At 49.3% G+C, this 17841-nt stretch overlaps 1 protein-coding gene across 3 annotated transcripts in view; it reads right to left on the bottom strand.

Moving 5' to 3' along the window:
- Positions 1-14717, bottom strand: part of LDLRAD3 (low density lipoprotein receptor class A domain containing 3) — a 263215-nt gene extending 248498 nt beyond the window's left edge. The window contains exon 1 of one of the 3 annotated variants that reach the window (XM_051852337.2): positions 14468-14717. Coding sequence is in view for 1 of the 3 variants with exons in the window: in XM_051852333.2 (XP_051708293.2) it covers positions 12010-12055 (46 nt within the window). In the remaining 2 variants the exon portion in view is untranslated. Of the gene's footprint in view, positions 1-12009; positions 12124-12516; positions 12627-14467 lie in introns of those variants that run through there. The other 2 variants (XM_051852329.2, XM_051852333.2) reach the window with 2 other exon arrangements.
- Positions 14718-17841: the final 3124 nt, after the last annotated feature.

Genomic DNA, 17841 nt, shown 5'->3' on the forward strand with positions numbered 1-17841 from the left:
CTATTTAACATTTTTAACCCTGATACTTGATAGAAGAGTCTTTGTTTTTTCCCCTCTTGATAGCTTCTCTTATTCATTCCGTAAACTACATAAACTCCCATTAAAAGGAATTAAGATGCATAGTTTTCATTAAGCTGTCAGAAACCATTCTGATATGCCACATGCTAGCCTCATCAGATGTTTGTCTAATTTATCACCTGATACCAAACTGCTGTAATCCATCTCCCTCTTCAATAGCTCAAGCGTCTCTTGTAGATAAGTGCTTTGCAGGTCTGTGAGGATCAATGAGGCCAAAATTAAGAGGAGACAGGATGTGTCGTCAGAGGGCAGCGAGGCTGGCCAGGCAGATTTCACTCAGCCTGGCCTCACTGGACTCAGTCAATTCCTTCCCTTCTTCAAAATCATCACCACATCTCTGGTGGCTGCCTCTGTTCCTTCTAAGTACTCACAGGTAACCTTGGTGTATGCTCGACATGGAGCCAAGCACTGCATCGGGGTTAACAGCAAATAAGGTAGACACCAAACAACACTACAGACACCATCGTCCTCCAAATTTTAGTCCCATGATAACAGCCGTTTTTTCCGCTCAGGACTGTTGCTGAGTCACATTTTAGGGGTACTTTTTTTTTTTCTGACAGGCAGAGTGGACAGTGAGAGAGAGAGAGAGAGAAAGGTCTTCCTTTTGCCGTTGGTTCACCCTCCAATGGCTGCAGCGGCTGGCGCACCGCACTGATCCGATGGCAGGAGCCAGGTACTTATCCTGGTCTCCTATGCGGGTGCAGGGCCCAAGTACTTGGGCCATCCTCCACTGCACTCCCTGGCCCCAGCAGAGAGCTGGCCTGGAAGAGGGGCAACCGGGACAGAATCTGGTGCCCCGACCGGGACTAGAACCCGGGATGCCGGCGCCGCAAGGCGGAGGATTAGCCTAGTGAGCCGTGGCGCCGGCCAGGGTACTTTCAAAAGATGCTGACATTGCCCCCTCCATTCTCAATGTTCCTTTCTCTTGATACATATTCCAATTGTTATCACCTCCAAGTCCTCTGGAATGTTTACTATGCAAGCAATCAACAGCTTGCTCGCATGTTCCATATCCATTAGCTTTTCTTGCAAAGTTATTTGCCATTTACTTGGGTAACATGAATGAACTGGGGGGAATGCTAAATCTTTGTCCTACTGTATCACTGCTTCCCTTCAAGGTTCCACCACAGTCTATCGTTTCTGTATAATGGTCACGAGATTAGTTTCATCGTTCATTCATACAGAACACTCCCAGCTTTATCTCTTAGACAGTTGCTAAGGACAGCTCTTTCTGGTGCTACTTCCCCAGGGCCCAACACTATCAGCTGGGCTCACTGGCTAGTATTATCCTTGCTGCTGTGATTTACATTGCTCTTTCCATAAACCTGTTTTTGAAACGCCTCATTCAGTTCCATTCTGCGTTCTGTTAGTGCCAACCCTTTTGGACGACTTTAGCCTGATGAAAGACCTGATGCTGTTAATCACTCATCCACCATCCCCATACTCTCCCATCGTGTTATTACAATAATAATAATAAAGCAAGTTAAATTTAGAATTTTCTAGACTAACCAAGAGGCTTTTTTTCAATTGAATATGGAACAAGTGTGACGAGGGCTCATTTATCAGCCACTTCCAATTAGTTTCACGACTCCTGGAGAACACTGCTCTGATTCAAGGCTAAAATGCTGAAGGAAAATGTTCCAGTAAATGCCATCAAAGATGACACACTCCTGACAGTCCCACAGCTACCCTCCATGGGCCTTAGAATAATGAGAAGGCATTTTTAATGCAATAAAATTAAACGCCCTTTATGCTTTCATTTCTCTCTGCCAACAAACACACAAGTGTCCCACTGCCACCTGGAACACTGGCACCTTGGGTTTGCAAGTCTTCTAAATCAAGTTATTCATAAAGCCTGCATCGCCCAGCAGCCCAGTGCCAACGGCCTCTTCCAGAGTAAGCGAAATGGCCGCCCCCTCCCTGTGGCGGCTCTCCAAGACAGAGACGGCCTCGTCTGCACACTGCTCCATTTGTCTGTCCGAAATCACACTTGGATCTGGGCATCAGCGAATTCACTCCACTTATCACCAGTCTCTCACCAGCACAGTGACTCTTGTACAGGCAGCCCAGTTCCTGGTTCTCTGAAGAGACCTTGTGAGCAAGAGTTCAAAATCCTGAGGTTCGTTCTGGTCAGCCTGGAACTTTGCTGTTTTGTTTTTAATTATTGCTATTTGAAAGGCAGAATGAGAGAGAGAGAAAAGGAGAGACAGAATGATAGAGATCTTTCATCTGCTAGTTCACTCCCCAGATAGCCAGGGCTGGGCCAGGCTGAAGCCAGGAGCAAGGTGGCAGGGACCCAAGAATTTGAGCCATCATCTGTTGCTTTCCCAGGTGCAACAGCAGGGAGTTGGATCAGAAGTGGGGCAGTGGGACTCAAACCAGCACTCAGATATGGGATGCTGGTGTCACAGGACACAGCTTAATCCACTGCACCACGACACGGGCCTCAGCCTATAGTTCTAATGTTTTCCAGGGCGCTGCTTTCTCACTAGGCACCAGTGCCCACCAGAGCTCCTTTGTCTGAGGCAACAAAATACACTCCATCGTGTCTAGCTCCTTTCTGGAGCAATACCTTAAAAATTCTGCCTTCCACAGTAAGTAACATCAATCAGAAGTTCAGAGAAGTTCTCCTATATATGAACCATTTAAGCTTAAAGCTCAATGTCAAAAAGTAATAAACCTAAATCTCTTTTTATAGGCAGCATTATCATCAGTGCTGTATTTCTGTCTAGAAAATCTATTTCTAGACTCCCATAGTGGGCCCTTCCACTGGGTGCCTTGCACTACATAAGGGAAGTGCTGACTGAAAAGAAATTGCTTTTGGTTGGGATTCCAACAAAATGCTGCCATCAGAGAGGAAGGAGAATGTCTCCACCACTAACACATCCAAAGCCAAATCTCACAGCACTGACATAATTTGCTTATTGTTGAGACTGCTTTGTTTAATAAGTCAAGCCTCTGCCAAGGCCAGTTTAAGTGCCCACAATGAAGCGTTCGCTACACAGAGGAATGGCAGTTGGATCGTCAGTTTCCTTCTGCCAAAGACACCATCTGAGGAAAACCAAGGCAGAACACTCCCCATCCCAACAGCTCCCCAGCAGATGGTTCTAGCCAACATGACAGGCGTGGAGTGAATGCTGACACCACAATCCAGTGACAGGATTCTCCACCCCAGGTTGGCCTGTGCTTTCTCATCCTCCGACCAGTCTGAGTGGCCCCATTGGGCAGATCCACGTGCCAATTCTGAACCCACCACCTACTGGCCTAGCGCTTGGAAAATGACTTAACCTCTCAGTTGCCACATCTATAAAATGAGGCAGAGTATACCAGCTACCTGAATCAAATGCTGTGAAAATGCAGTAAGCTCCATCAGCAATAGAAGTATTAAATAAATTATAGTACACGTCAGAAAGATGGTTTTAAATCTGTGCTTAAATGAACTGACAAAGATAGCCAAGAAGACACATCTATGATATTGTAATATCTCCAACACCAGGCCATGTCTAAGACCTTTACACTCTTCTGACCACAAAGGATGGGCAAAAGCTGTGATTCACTGGTCATTGGTGATGCCTGGGTGAACCTGGTCACAGTCCTTAGTGTCATCATTTCTGTAGAGTTCTGTGCACTACTGGTAATTAATACTCAGGCCAAAAGCGATTTAGAATGTAAAAGACAGCACTATAATCTGGGCATTGCAATTGTGTATACAAAATGGCAGGGAAAACACTGTAAATTTGAAAATAGCAAAGCAAAAATCTATTATGTGAGAAATGACTACAATTCCATATTTTGTTGTAAACCAAAAGCCAAGTGCATTAAGAGACTTAAAAAAGAAAAGTATAAATAGCAGAAGCTATACATTGTGCAAGATAGAGAGAAAAAGGAGTACCATTCACAAGACAAGCTATGCAAATGAAGGTGAGAAAAATTGCCAAACACTTTAGAATAACCAAAATGTCTCAACAAGAAGCAGGCGTGGTCCATCTGTATGCCTAAAAGTAGAAATGATGAAATACAGTAGTTAAGTAAAAAAAAAATCAAGAAACTACAAATATAGACAATTATAAATTCCCTAAATTATGTTGTGTGAGGGTATATGTATATACACATATACATACATATATATCTATATAAAATTGACATATATCAGCCAGTAGTAGTTTCTTAAGGGAGGGAAGAGAAATGCAAAAGAAAAATAAAGGAAGAGTTTAATGTTTTACTATCATTACTTCTATTTTGTTTGAGTGTTTGCCAGTACAGTGCTGGGCACTCTGCCCGACAGTAAACCTTCAATGAATGTGATGTCAGACAGCACAGAAGGAGTAAGAAATGTGACATAAGCATTTAATACAGAATTCTAGCCCTCAAGGACTTCATAGTCTAGTAGGATTAGGGGCTGTGAGAGTATACACACACACTCAGGATACACGAGTTTACGAGTATTATATATGCAGGAACTTCAAAGAAGTTTAAGGAAAAGAGGGGAGAGGTGGGCGTTTGGCTTGATTAAGCCGTGAATCGGGACACCCACATCCCGTATCCGAGTGCCTGGCTGCAGCTCCCAGCCCCACTTCTGATTCTACCTTCCTGCTGCTGTGCACTGTGGGAGGCAGCAGGTGATGGCTCAAATGATTGCATCCCTCCACTCACATGGGAGCCGTGGATTGAGCTTCAGGCTCCCACCTTCAGCTTGGCCCAGCCAAAGCCACTGTGGGCAGATGAAAGCTCTCTCTTCTCTCTCTCTCTCTTTTCCAGCCTTTCATGTCCAAAAAATATATAAAAATAAAATCAACAGTTAAGTTTATTCTGGTGCAAAATCTTGAAATCCATGCATACAAAGAGTCCTCAAAATGTTCATAGGAAATATATATTATGAAAATAACATGGGGCCGGTTCTAGTCCCAGCTGCTCCTCTTCCAGTCCAGCTCTCTGCTATGGCCTGGGAAAGCAGTAGAAGATGGCCCAAGTGCTTGGGCCCCTGCACCTGCATGGGAGACCAGGAAGAAGCACCTGGCTCCTGGCTTCAGATCGGCATAGCTCCGGCCATTGCGGCCATTTGGAGAAGGAACCAACGGAAAGAAGACCTTTCTCTGTCTCTCTTACTGTCTGTAATTCTACCTGTCAAATAAATAAATAAAAATCTTAAAAGAAAAAAAAAAAAGCTCTTTAAAAAAAATAAAATAACACATGGATTAAAAATTTTTTTTTCATACCAAAATAAACTTATCTGTTAATTCTACGTTCCCCAAGCTTTTTGAAGTACCCTCATAGGGTCTGGTTCCATCCACAGTGTCAGGTATTCGCTGGGGGTATTGGGGCCTATCTCCTGCGGATAAAGAGAGAATACCCTGTATACACACACTGTGTGTGACCGTAACATAAACAACACTGTTGTCCAAAAGCCCCAGCCAAAATGTCTTGCTCCAGTATCAGGAGCCTAGAGCTAGAAGAGTTCTCAGAGCACCAACCCATCTCCAGGTTTTACCCAGAACACCAAAGTAGCAGCCAGGACAGGTGTCACCCTCTCAGAAACCTGATCAAGAGCAATGACCAAGTAAATATCCCCAAAGCCCAGGTGTCCGGGTCTCCTTGGGACATCCATGCAGCTCTGTTCCCACCATGGTCCAAGATCCATTAGAACACTTCACTCTTAGAAACGCCTGCAGTGTTGGTGCCTACAGGCCTTGCCGATACCAGCAAAAGATAAACAGTCTCACCTCCACGGGATCTCCAAGGGCAAAGGACAGGTTTGACACACCGTTGTACTCCTGAGGCTGGTGTGACAGCGTCTGCACCACACTAACAAACAGCCAAATAAAACTTTAAGACGTTTCTAGTTACCCAAAGACAAACAGTGATAACCGTACACTTGGGAAGCCAGAGCCCTTGGAGAAGGCTCTGCAGAGAGGGAGCGATTTGAGACAAGTGTGCCTGAAGGCCCCGAAGGCCAGCTTCCTCCTCCAAGAGCCACCTTTCACCTTGCAAATTCACACCCTATGGAGGACAGCAGCAGACGTGCAGGGGGCTGGCCTGAGCAGGCAGAGGAGGAAGTCAAAGCCTTGAGGAGGGCTGGGAACAGAACAAAGAAAAACGACAGCTGGAAGGCAGAGTGTCCCACGGGAGCTCAGTGTCAGAGGACGACACAGAGCTTAACTTTATTTAGGAAGACTTCAAAAAGCCTAAAACGAACACTTGATGGGCGGGCGCTATGGCGTATCAGGTTAAGCCTCCACCTACACCACTGGTATCCTATTTGGGCGTTCCAGTTCCGATCCATCTCCCTGCTAATGCCCCTGGGAAAGCAGCAGAGGATGGGCCCTACTCCCACGTGTGAGACCCAGATGAAGCTCCTAGCTTTGGATGGGCCCAGCTCTGGCCATTGCAGTCATTTGAGGAATAAGCCAGCAGGTAGAAGATCTCTCTGTCTCTCCTTCACTCTCTCTTCATGACTCTGCTTCTCAACTAATAAATCAATCTTTAAAAAGAAAAAAAAAAATGAACACCTGGAAAAAACAGCTGCTCGCTGGTACAGACGTTTCTCCCCAGCACCTGCAAGGCCCACTCAGGTTGGGAAGGCTTTTGAGGGCTTGGGAGAAGGAGGTCCCAGAGCGAGAACAACGCCAGCTCTGTAGAGAAGAGGAAGAGGCACTTCCAGGGTGCAGATTTCAACACACAGCTGACTTGCAGGCAGCTTGTTCTTCCAGCCCCAGGGCCTGCTGAAGCGCCGCCCCACATTCAGGGAACCAGGTGGCTTCTGGCGTCAGCTGCCACCTGCCTGTGACCTGCTCTCTCAGCATATGTCCCTCCCAGGGTAACCAAATCTACCCTGGAAAATTCCAGGACTTCTCACTCTGGCCCCTCGGGTACACAGGAGGGAAAGGGTCAATGCTGAAGGCATTTCTCCTTCAGAAAGGGGTTTCCACGTTGAACTTGCAAAGCTGCAGAAGCACAGAGCAGAAGCCTGCTGGTCCCCTGGGGCGGGATGCCATCTTGACCCGGTACATCTGAGGATATTTTAAGGACCGGCAGTAGCAACGCTGGAGGTGCATGGCAAGAGGGCACATGGGCACTGCCTGGAGACTGTCACCGTGGGGGTGTGGGGAGGAAGCTAAGGCTGGCACGTAGAACCAGCGAGGCTGCCAAACACCCTGCGGGACTCAGGACAGTCCTTACAACATGGAACTTCCCAGCTTCAAACAGCAACAGCACCAGGCTGAGATATCCCACACCAGACTAAGCCTGTCCCTGCAACCAGCTTGGGAAACTCTAACAACCTACCTGAAACAAACACCTGCTCTCCCTCAGACCTGGCAGGTACCCTATGGCAAAAGTCCACTTAACGCAATAAGCAGTCAGCAAGCAAGTGACAGGACAAGCAAATGCTGCAGCTTCCAAATCCCTGGCTGGGGTTCTCCCAGCAAACACTTCCAAGGACATGCCTTAGCTCCCAGGTAAGTGGATTCACTGACAACAGTTACAGAAACATATTAAGGCCATCTGAATAACCTCCCTCATTGGCAGGTGGATGCTCTAGCCTGGTAAAAAAAAAAAAAAAAAAAAAAGAAAGAAAGAAACAAAAAAGCTCAACTGCTCAGGGGTAGAGGTGGTGGTGCAGGGGGTTAAGCTGCCACCTGCCACCTGCAACACTGACATTCCAGGTGGGAGCACCGATTTGAGTCCTGGCTGCTCTGCTTCTGATCCAGCTCCCTGTTAATGTGTCCAGGAAAGCAGCAGAGGATGGCCCAAGTCCTTGGGTCTCTGCACTCACATGAGAGACGGGAGAGAAGGTACTGGCTTTGGATCAGCCCAGCCCGGGCCGTTGCAGCCATTTGTGGAGGGAACCAACGGATGGAAAACCTGTCTCTCCCTGTGTCTGTAACTCTATCTCTCAAATAAATAAATAATTTTTTTAAAAAAATGCACAGATAGGCTATCCCAGGCATTCCAAAGTATCCCAAAGAGAGAAGAGAACAAACAAGAAAATTCAACAACCAAAAATAAGTTTGTCCCAGGGGCTATCCCACAGCTAAAAACAGTCCCATCACTCCAAAATCCCTCCATGGTACACAGTATCTTTTACTTTTCAGTTATAAAATATAAGAAACACTGAAGAAAGGGGGAAAACACAGAGTTTCCTGAAGAAAAAGGAAAGCTTGTGCAATGCAGCTCAGGTCATGAAATAAAATCTTGGCCTGCATGTGGTGTTTCCCACTCTTCCACACAGCAAAAAGAACAGGGCGATTTTTTTTCTCATTTTATTTGAAAGGTAGAGAAAGAGAGATGGAGATAGACAGAAAGAGATCTTCCATCCATGAATTCACTCACTAAAGACCCAAAGCAGCCAGGGGTGAGCCCGGCAGAAGCCAGGAGCCTACAGCCCAAGCCAGGTATCCCACAAGAGTGGCAGAGATCCAAGCACTTGAGCCATCACCTGCTACCTCCCAGAATGCACATTACCAGGACACGGGGTTGGAAGTGGAAGAACACTCGGATATGGGATGCAGATGTCCCACAAACGGCTGCCTCAGAAGAGGATTATTTTGAAAGAGTTCCATCTTGACTCAAAACCATGGGATTTATTTTTACTTATGGACCGTGAACAGTGGTGTGTGACATGTCCTCCAGGGAAAACCGCCACTCCTGCTGAATCGACTGACCAAGAGCAGCGACCACACAATGAACAGGTGTGAGCACGGGGTGGTGGATGGAAACCGCCTTGTTGTTAATTCACAAAAGCATTCGGGAAGACACAGCAGCCTGCAAGGCACAGGAACCCTGAAAGCAATGGAAGCAGCCCGGGTGAGGACTGAGACAAACCTGAATTAGAGCCTGGGTTTCAGCTCCTGCTGTGGGACCCTGGGTATTACTGGTCTCTCCTGAACCCTACAGTGACTTCCCGTCCACGAGATCAGGTGTCTGAAGTAGGGAACAAAGCCCCTACACACAGAGGAGACACTGCGCAAACATAGGGGCCCCCTCCCTCTCAGCCCAGGCTAACAGGCCAAGCGGCCAAGGTTGCATCTTTCATGAGATGATTTGCTTGCCAGTGTTCCTAAGCCCCACGTTCCCTAAACTCTTACAAATGCAAAGCCACTTGGTGACTTTATCCTGGTGACTTTAGCCAAAGGTTTCTAAGCAGTCCTCAAGGCCCAGAAACCTCCCATGGCCTCTCCTGTTCCTTCCCTAGCCGATCCCAGGGTCAAGGGCTTCTGTGGGCTATCAGGAAAAAAACACCTGGCACCCCAGGAGGGAGCCAGAGTCCCAAGTCTTTGAAGATGAAAAGCAACAAGGTATGTTTATTTGTACTTGGGCACACTCAGCCTCACCCAGGGGGTCAGGCGGTGCTGGGCCTTGCAAAGCTACTCAGCTCCTTTCAAAGACATAAAAACCCACCCCTCACCCCAGCAAGCAGGTTGTTCCAGCAGGAAAGGCCAGCACCTGCCCTCCTAGGGGTGAGCGTGGTCAGTGCAGCCTTTCTATGACCGCAGGACAATGTCAGGGATTCTAAGCCAAGGTCAGCCCCAGGAGGCAGCGAGAAGATGGACACCCCACTCCCCGCCTGGTTCCCATCAGAAGTGTCTCTAGGCTCACGTGCCTACAGCCACCAATCACCCACACGCAGGAAAGCTGGACTTCATGTGGTGTGTCCTGGGCTGGGTCTGTCTCCCAGGTTACATTAAAAAAAAAAAAAAAAAAAAACAGCAGCTCGAATCAATGCTTCACTTCCCTGCCACAAACAACACAGCACACATGAAGGGGTCGAGAAGGTTCCTGAGGGGCGAGGCCTCCAAAGTGCTGTGGAACTTCATTCACGGCCTTCGAAGCCCCCAGAGACCAGGAACTGAGACCAGGGACTGAGACCAGGGCTCGGCTCTGACCCCAGGTTCTGCACAGACTTCCAACCAGAGGCAGAAACCCAAAGCGCTGGCTTTTATGACCACTCTTGTTTGATCAACTTCTGACAAGAGGACTGAGGTGTAGCTTACAGAACAGAAAGGTGGGGCGTCGGGGCCAGCGGTGCAGCCAGCATTGGGAGAACCCAGCAGCCCGATTTCCCGCGACACTCAGGTCAAAATGGACTCCACGCTACAAAGAGGATGCTTAAGTATGAGACATGCAGGCCCCACCCCAACTTGAAGTTTCTAGAACAGCAACAACAGAGGGAACTCAGAGCTCGCAAAGCACAGACAACCTTCCTTTGGGCCATTCCTGTGCCCCTGGCTCCCCCCTCCCGGTGATGACCACTTCATTTGTTTCAGCCCTGTGCTGTATGTGCCGCACACATATTAAACAACCATGCCAACCACAGAGGCACAAAATTAACTTTACAACTATTTTTACAGAGTTGGAGGCTCAACCAAAGCAACCCAGTACCAACTGGGAACCACAATACACAACAGTGTCCACCCAGCCACAAGTAGCTGTCCAAGGACACTCAAGAGAGCTGCCTTCCAGACTGGCCTCGGGGGCTGGCAGGGTGTGCAAGGTGGCCACGCACGCTGAGGGAGGCAGGTCTTCACATCAGAACTGCCCTGGAAACCTGCACAATCCAACATTCTCCAAACAATTCCCACCTGTTCGCAGCTGTCCAAGGCGCCCTAGGGTGGGCCCAATAATAGTTCAGGAGAAGCAGTGTATGCTGGCCAGACCTGGCGAAAAATCGACAGCAGCCACCAGGAGACTGATTACCCTCACTGGAAACCTAGCAAACCCACAGACATCTAAACCGAGTCTCAGAGTCTCAGAGCCGGGAATGATGTCATAGGTCTGGGGGAGGGGGCGCCGCGGGAGAGGCCGCCCAGGGCATTCTGATGGTGCCCAGAGCTTCAGGAAAAGCACTCACATCTGCAAAGAGCAGCTCAGAATGAAGTGAGCTTCCACTTCTCCAACCAACACCCCTCCAAAGCCATCTCACCAGGCAAGGCTGCCAGAAACCATTGGGAAAATCGGGCATAAATGAGACATGTGAGTGTCACAAACGCCAAGCAAGCTTGGAAGTCCACTAGGCCCTGTCACCCACTTTCTGGGCATCAGCTGCCCAGAAATAAACATCAGGGGGCCAAGGGCCGGCGGAGGCGGGGAGGGGAGGGGCAGCTGACAGCTGTGGCCCGCGGGTAGGGGCCGTGCAGCGGCATGGGCTGCAGGCTGGAATTCGGAGTGTGCCCACATCAGCAGAAAAGTTCCTGGGAACAGCACGATGTCTGGGAAGGACAGAGGCTTGTGGCTCTCACGGCCCCCCGGATGCGCAGGCTGCAAGGACACTGAGCCCGAGGGTGCGGGAGGAAGCCCCTACGCAGTCCTAACGCCCCATGCCGGCCAGGGTGCCCATCGCAGACGACTTAATCAAAGGTTCTGCTGCCAAGATCGGTGTAGGGAAACTAATCACTCGCACCCAGGTCGGGCCCGACTTCCGCGCACTTGGCCAAAATCAGACACAGTCCCGGGGAGGAGTGGAAGGAAGCGCCGGTGCGCCGCATCTCCGCAGTGCAGGTAGGGAAACTGAGGCACGAGACGCGCGCGCGAGGCCCGGGAAGAGGCCCTGGGGAGGCTAGCGCAGCCCTGAGCGCCCAGGCGTCTGGGAGGAGCTCTCTCCCCGCCTCTCCCCGGTTCCCCAAGACGCACAACACACACAGACACACTCGAGCTACGCCCAATCGGGGCGGCCCGCACGGCTCCCCGCCGCCGGGCTGCACACAAAGCCCCGCCCGCGCACACACACAACCGCCGGCCCGGCGCGCACGCCCACACAATAGGACGGCGCGCACCCCGCGGCGGCCCCTCGGCGGGGTCCCGGCCAGCCCGGCGCCGGGGTCCGCCCTCGCCGCACACCCACGGGCCGGGACGCGGCCCGTGCGCGGACACGGCGCGTGGCCGCAGCCCTCCCGCAGCGCCCCGTGCCAAGTTCGCCCCGGCAGCCCCCCGACTCACCCGCGGCGCTGCTCAGCAGCAGGCACAGCGGCCCCAGCAGCCACATGGCGCGGCCGCCGCTCCCGCTGCCCGGCGCCGTTGCTGCCCCCACGGCCTCGGCGCTGACCCCGCCCCTCGCCGCGCTGGCCCCGCCCTCCTGGCCGTCCCTCCTCCTCCTCCTCCTCCTCCTCCTCCTCCTCTTCCCTCTGGCCCGCCCAGGTCCCGGGCGGCCGGGGCCCGGCTCCCCGAAGTTTTGCAGGCGCCGGGGCTGCCGCCCACGTCGCGCCGCGCGTGTCTCGCACCCGGGCGCCGCCGAGGCGGGCTCGGAGGGTCGGCCTGCGGCCTCTCGCCGGCTCGCCAGTCTGCGTGCGAGGCTTTCACAACAGCCGCCGCCTGGAGACCGGCAGTCTGCAGCCTCTTTCCGCCCCTCTCCCACCTCCTTCGCCCCTGCAGCCTCCGAAGGTGCGGAGCTCACCCCTTCCACAGCCCCAAACTTGACGTGTGGACTCCCCAACAAAATGAGCTTACCCCACGGAGGCACAGAGAAAGTTGTAACAAAGAGCAAACAAATCACAGGAGAAAATGCGGTTTGCTCTTCGCAGCGGCCGTGGAGGACTTCCCATGCTTTTCACACTTTGCATCTGCGGCCCCACACTCGGGGCCTTTAAGATGCTGTCTCCATCAGCGGGCGCGGGTGATTCACAGGCGCGTGATCCGCGAGCCACAGGTGGAGCAGAGAGGCTGCTACCTTCCCTGCCCCAGCGTGGCCGCGAGGGTTATTTCGTGCACACGCGTCCACCTGGACCAGTAAGACGCCTGAGCTCCCGTTCTCGGGAAAGCTAAGGAAAGACAGGCACTCTAATGCAAAACCAACAAAAACACCACAGCTGTCCCCAGTGCAGCAAGTAGGGGCATCCAGAGAGCTCTGGTGAGAGCCCCAAAGAATTTACCCAGTGGGAGGGCGAAGTTCACTGTAAGTTGTGCCCCTCAGGAGCAGGAGGGAGGGTGTGGGTGATACGGGAGGAGCGGCAGGGGGAGTCTGGCTGTTCACCCTGCAGGGCTTCTTATCCTGAGCGGCTTCTCAAGACTTCCTGGCTCAGGCTCTTTTGTGTGTCCAAAGCAGGTAGTTCTCCCTGATTGGTCAAGATGTATGCTAATGAGGTATTCTATAGGAACCAATCATAAAACTGACATTGGAGTACCCTGTTTTGCGCGAAGTTGGAAGAATGTTCAGGCAGTTCCGTTAGGCAGATGCAACAATCCCTGAAGGTTACCTGTGTGTGTTTCTCCTTACCCCCTCCCTCAGGGTTCCTGGGGACTTACATCATTTACGTTTCTTTCTTTCCTTGTCGGAGGCCCCTAGAGTCCCTATCATGGGTAATGTGGCTGACTGACTACTTGGGAGGGGAGTTATGTAGGGGATGTGTGCCTTGGACTGGGCTGCCCAATAGAGTCTCAGGGATGCTGAGATTCGGTGGCTTGCTTTTTGAATTGCCTGCTCTGTCTGCATCCAGGAAGGCTGAAATGGGTCAGGTCAAAATTTTAAAATACCAATGATGGGTCAAGGTCATGAGAAAATGTGGCATGGTGTGGGAAAGTTTAGCAAGTTCCATGTTACAAAGTAGTCTGTCAAGTGTGGAAACTCTAAATAAATTCTCCTAAAGATTTAGCATTGGGGAGTTTCTCCTGGGACCTGTGAAAATAAGAAGCTTATTCCACAGGCTTCAGGGAGTTTTAAAGCGCCTAAAATTTTATGTAAAATTTCCAGTGTGTGTGGATCTGTGCAGTTTTCCAGGAAACACGCTGGGAAGATCTACCTCCCCATCACTTTGGTAATGATCCCCAAGGAGGAAAATATACTTTCTCCCACGGCTACTCACTGGCTTTCAAATATTAGGAATACGGAACAATGGCCCAGACCCAGTGCTGTCCTTGTTTCTTTCGAGCATATGAACGTCAACTCTGGGGATGATCCAATGTGCCTGGATTACTGGCCTTTCTCTCTCTCTCTCTCTCTCTCTCTCTCTCACACACACACACACACAATTTCTTTTAAATATATTAATGTTCTGAAATCATCTGGACAAATGTAAAATCCTCTGTGACTTAAATTGTTTATCTTACCCTAAATCACTCCCCACCTCATCACCATATAATCTGGGCAGGAGATAAAGCTATTGTTTATACAAGTAAAGCATCCCAAATCTAATTTTCCAAAATGCTCTAAAATCTGAAACCAACACAGCATTGCAAGCGGAACATCTCACACCAACGAATTTTGCTTCTTGCACAGAATTATTTATAATATTGTATAAAATTGCCTAAGGCGATATGTATAAAGTGTTTATAAAACAGAAATGAATTTCATGTTTAGACCTGGATCCGATCCCCCAAGCTATCTCATTATAAATATGTGCTTATTCCAAAATCTCCTAAATGCACTTCTGCTCACGAGCATGTTGAAAGAGGGATACTCAACCTGTACTTTGTTACTCTCCACTTTCCTCTTCCCCAGTTCCTTATGATTCCAGCAGAGGCACAAGGCATTCAACTTTCAGGAGAAGTGATGAGATCCGATGCCAGTCCTTCAGGTCCCGTGGGTGGTCACAGTCTGCAGGTTGGCTTAATAAGAATCAAAAGCAGAGAGCTTTATGTCTCTCATTTACCAAAAGGCACCCTGCATTTGGGTACATGCTTCTGACATGGTTTCACACTGTTAAGGAAGGGAAGAAAGAATTTTATCTCAGTTTGTCTTCAAAGTGATTCTAGGTCCCATTTTCTCATTCACTCCTCGCGCCAGCCTCAGGGACACTACAGGTAGAAGTAGCACAAGCCACACTTGCACTCAGGCCTGTCTGAGGAGTGTTCTGATGCTCATTCCACTTGCCACCTACTAGCCCTGTGACCTGGAGTAAGTTACTGGTCTCCTTATCTGGAAACTGAGGCTCCCAGGAGCACTGGGTTCCAAGAGTTGCTGTCAGGACTAAAGGCGATGATGCACGTTAAAGGCCTTGGCCCGTCGTGCTGTACAAGCCGTTATCTGCATGTAGTAAGTGCTCAAGACAAGTGAGCAGTGGTTTTGGATGTCGTTCAGATTTCAACGTGACAGCTTCTGGGACGGCTCTCAGAGATCCCTCCTTCTGCTTTCCATGCCCTGTGTAATCCTCCTCACACTGTGGGAACAGTGGCGACTGCAGAAGTGCCAATGGGTGACATCCCAGGGCGAGGTCACAAAGGACATAGCAGCTTCCTCCTTGCTGTGTCTGAGCACTTGCTCTGGGGGAAGCCAGCCACATGCTGTGAGGAGACTCAGGCAGCCCTGTGGATAGGTCCACTTGGGAAGGAACGGGGCCTCCTGCCAACTGGCCAGCCTCCCACACACATGCACACACATGCAGACATCCAGTCCGGTCAAGTCTTCAGACAACTGTACACCTGGCCAGCATGACTGCCCCCCACATGAGCTGGAATGGAACCCCAGCCACCCTCCAATTCCTGATACACAGAAACTGTCAGACATAACACATGTATTTTATTATCCGTAGGTTGACTTAATGATTTCATAGAGTTTTTTTTAATGAGACAATACCTAGTACATGGGAATACTTAGAATTCTGTCTGATGTGTGGCAAACACTCAACAGATGTTAATTTTGTTATAATTGTTTCTTTATTACTGACAGTATCATTACCTGTCCTCCAAAGCACCTAAGACCCAGCCCTCTGAAGCAAGTATTTTGAGGTTGAGTAAGAGTAGACTCACGTCAGAAGTAACAAGAGCATAAAAGAGGCAGGGACTGACAGGACCCAGAACAACACCTTATGTACAAAAAGCTTACAGAAAGCAAGTAAGCACTGGTTTCATTTGCTTTTTAAAGCTCAGGCAGAGAGACAGGAGAGAAGTTCAGCTCCTCGGTCACCTCTGTGGCTCACGGTTTCACAGGGCTCCATGCTCTCTTCATCTGATTTTCATTCTTCTCTCTGGGCTGTAATGAAAACAAATTCATTTGGGGATTCAGGCCAGAACCACTTGCTGCACTCCAAGTTGCCGTGGGTGGTGAAAACTGCCTTTAGAGAGACTGCATGGTGGAAAAAGATCACTAAGCCCCTCTCAGAACATACACCACACACATACATATACATATGCACACATATATACACTTATACACACACGTACACACATACACACATGCATACACATATACACTTTTTTTAATTGTAATTTTTGCTTTCTTTTAAGAAACCTTCTTTTAATGAGTATAACTTTCATAAGTACATCTTTAGGAATATAGTGAGTCTTCCCACCATACTTGCCCTCCCAGCCCTACTCCCTCCTCACTTCTTCTTCCCTCTCCTATTTCCAGTCCCATTCTCCATTAAATTCATTTTCAATTAACTTTGTACACAGAAGACCAAGTCCATGCTAAGTAAAGATTTCAACTATTTGCACACACACACACACACACACACAAAACATAAAGAACTGTTTGAGAACAAGTTTTACAGTTAAGTCTCATCATATGACTCATTGAGGACAGAGGTGCTGCATGGGGAGTTAGTACACAGTGACTACTGCTATTAATTTAGCAATTACCACTCTTATGTATGACATCAGGGATCACCTGAGGTTCTTGCCATGAGCTGCCAAGGCTATGGAAGCTTTTTGAGTCCACAGACTCCGTCAGTATTTAGGCAAGGCCATAGACATAGAGGAAGTTCTCTTCTCCCTTCAGAAAATAGTATCTTCTTCTTTGATGGCCCCTTCTTTCCACTGGGGTCTCACTCACAGAGATCCTACATGTAGGGGCACTTATTTTTTGCCCCAGTATCTTGTCTTTCCATGCCTGAAATGCTCTCATGGGCTTTTCAGCCAGACCAGAATGCCTTAAGGGCTGATGCTGAGGTCAGAGTACATACATACACTTTCTACCTCCACCCTTTAATCAAGAAGCCACAAAGTCAAGTGACTTAGAAAGCTGGCATTGAGGAGGCTTGATATGGCTGAGCTCCTGGGTCCGACCATTATCAGCTGAGCAAGGTTAAGAAAGTCATTTGATCTCTGAGTCTCAGTTTTCTGTGAAATGGCCGTCATAGGGGCTTGTGCTGTGGCTCAATGAGTTAAAACCATGGCCTGCAGCGCCAACATCCCATATGGGTGCCAGTTCAAGTCCTGGATGCTCCACTTCTAATCCAGCTCTCCGCTAATGATCCTGGGAAAGCTACAGAGGATGGCTCAAGTCCTTGGTCCCCTCTATCCAACTGGGAGACCTGGAGGAAGTTTCTGTCTCCTGGCTTCAGCCCGACCCAGTCCTGGTCATTGTAGCCATTTGGGGAGAAAACCAAAGGATGGAATATCTCTCTGTCTCTCCTTCTCTCGCTCTCTCTCTGTAACTCTGCCTCTCAAATAAATAAATAAATAAGTCTTTAAAATTTTTGAGAAAAAAATAGAAATGGGCATCTTAATTTTCCTTGTCTTACCTCCTAGAGTTGTTGCATGAACAAGAAGATTCTCACTCCCTTATGTATTCAACAAATATCAGTGGAGAACTGAATACATGCCCAACACTGTTCCAAGCTCTGGACTGCTGCAGTAACAAAACCAATCCCTGTCCTCCTGGAACTCACTGTGTAACTGGGGGTGTTGACACATAGTAAATTCACAAATGTCCACATGATGCAGTGTCATACAGGGGAACAGGATGTCCCAATGGAGGGTGAAGCATGTATCAGAGTCCTCGTGCAAAGTTCCAATATTTTCAACTCTTAGTTCCATTACAGACCTAGGACCCACCTGTGAGGAGACAGCAATACCAAGGTTCATGGACACAAAAGCTGCAGAAGAAGGTGCTGGAAG

The sequence above is a fragment of the Oryctolagus cuniculus genome, chromosome 1 (assembly GCF_964237555.1).
Source record: "Oryctolagus cuniculus chromosome 1, mOryCun1.1, whole genome shotgun sequence".
NCBI lineage: Eukaryota > Metazoa > Chordata > Mammalia > Lagomorpha > Leporidae > Oryctolagus > Oryctolagus cuniculus.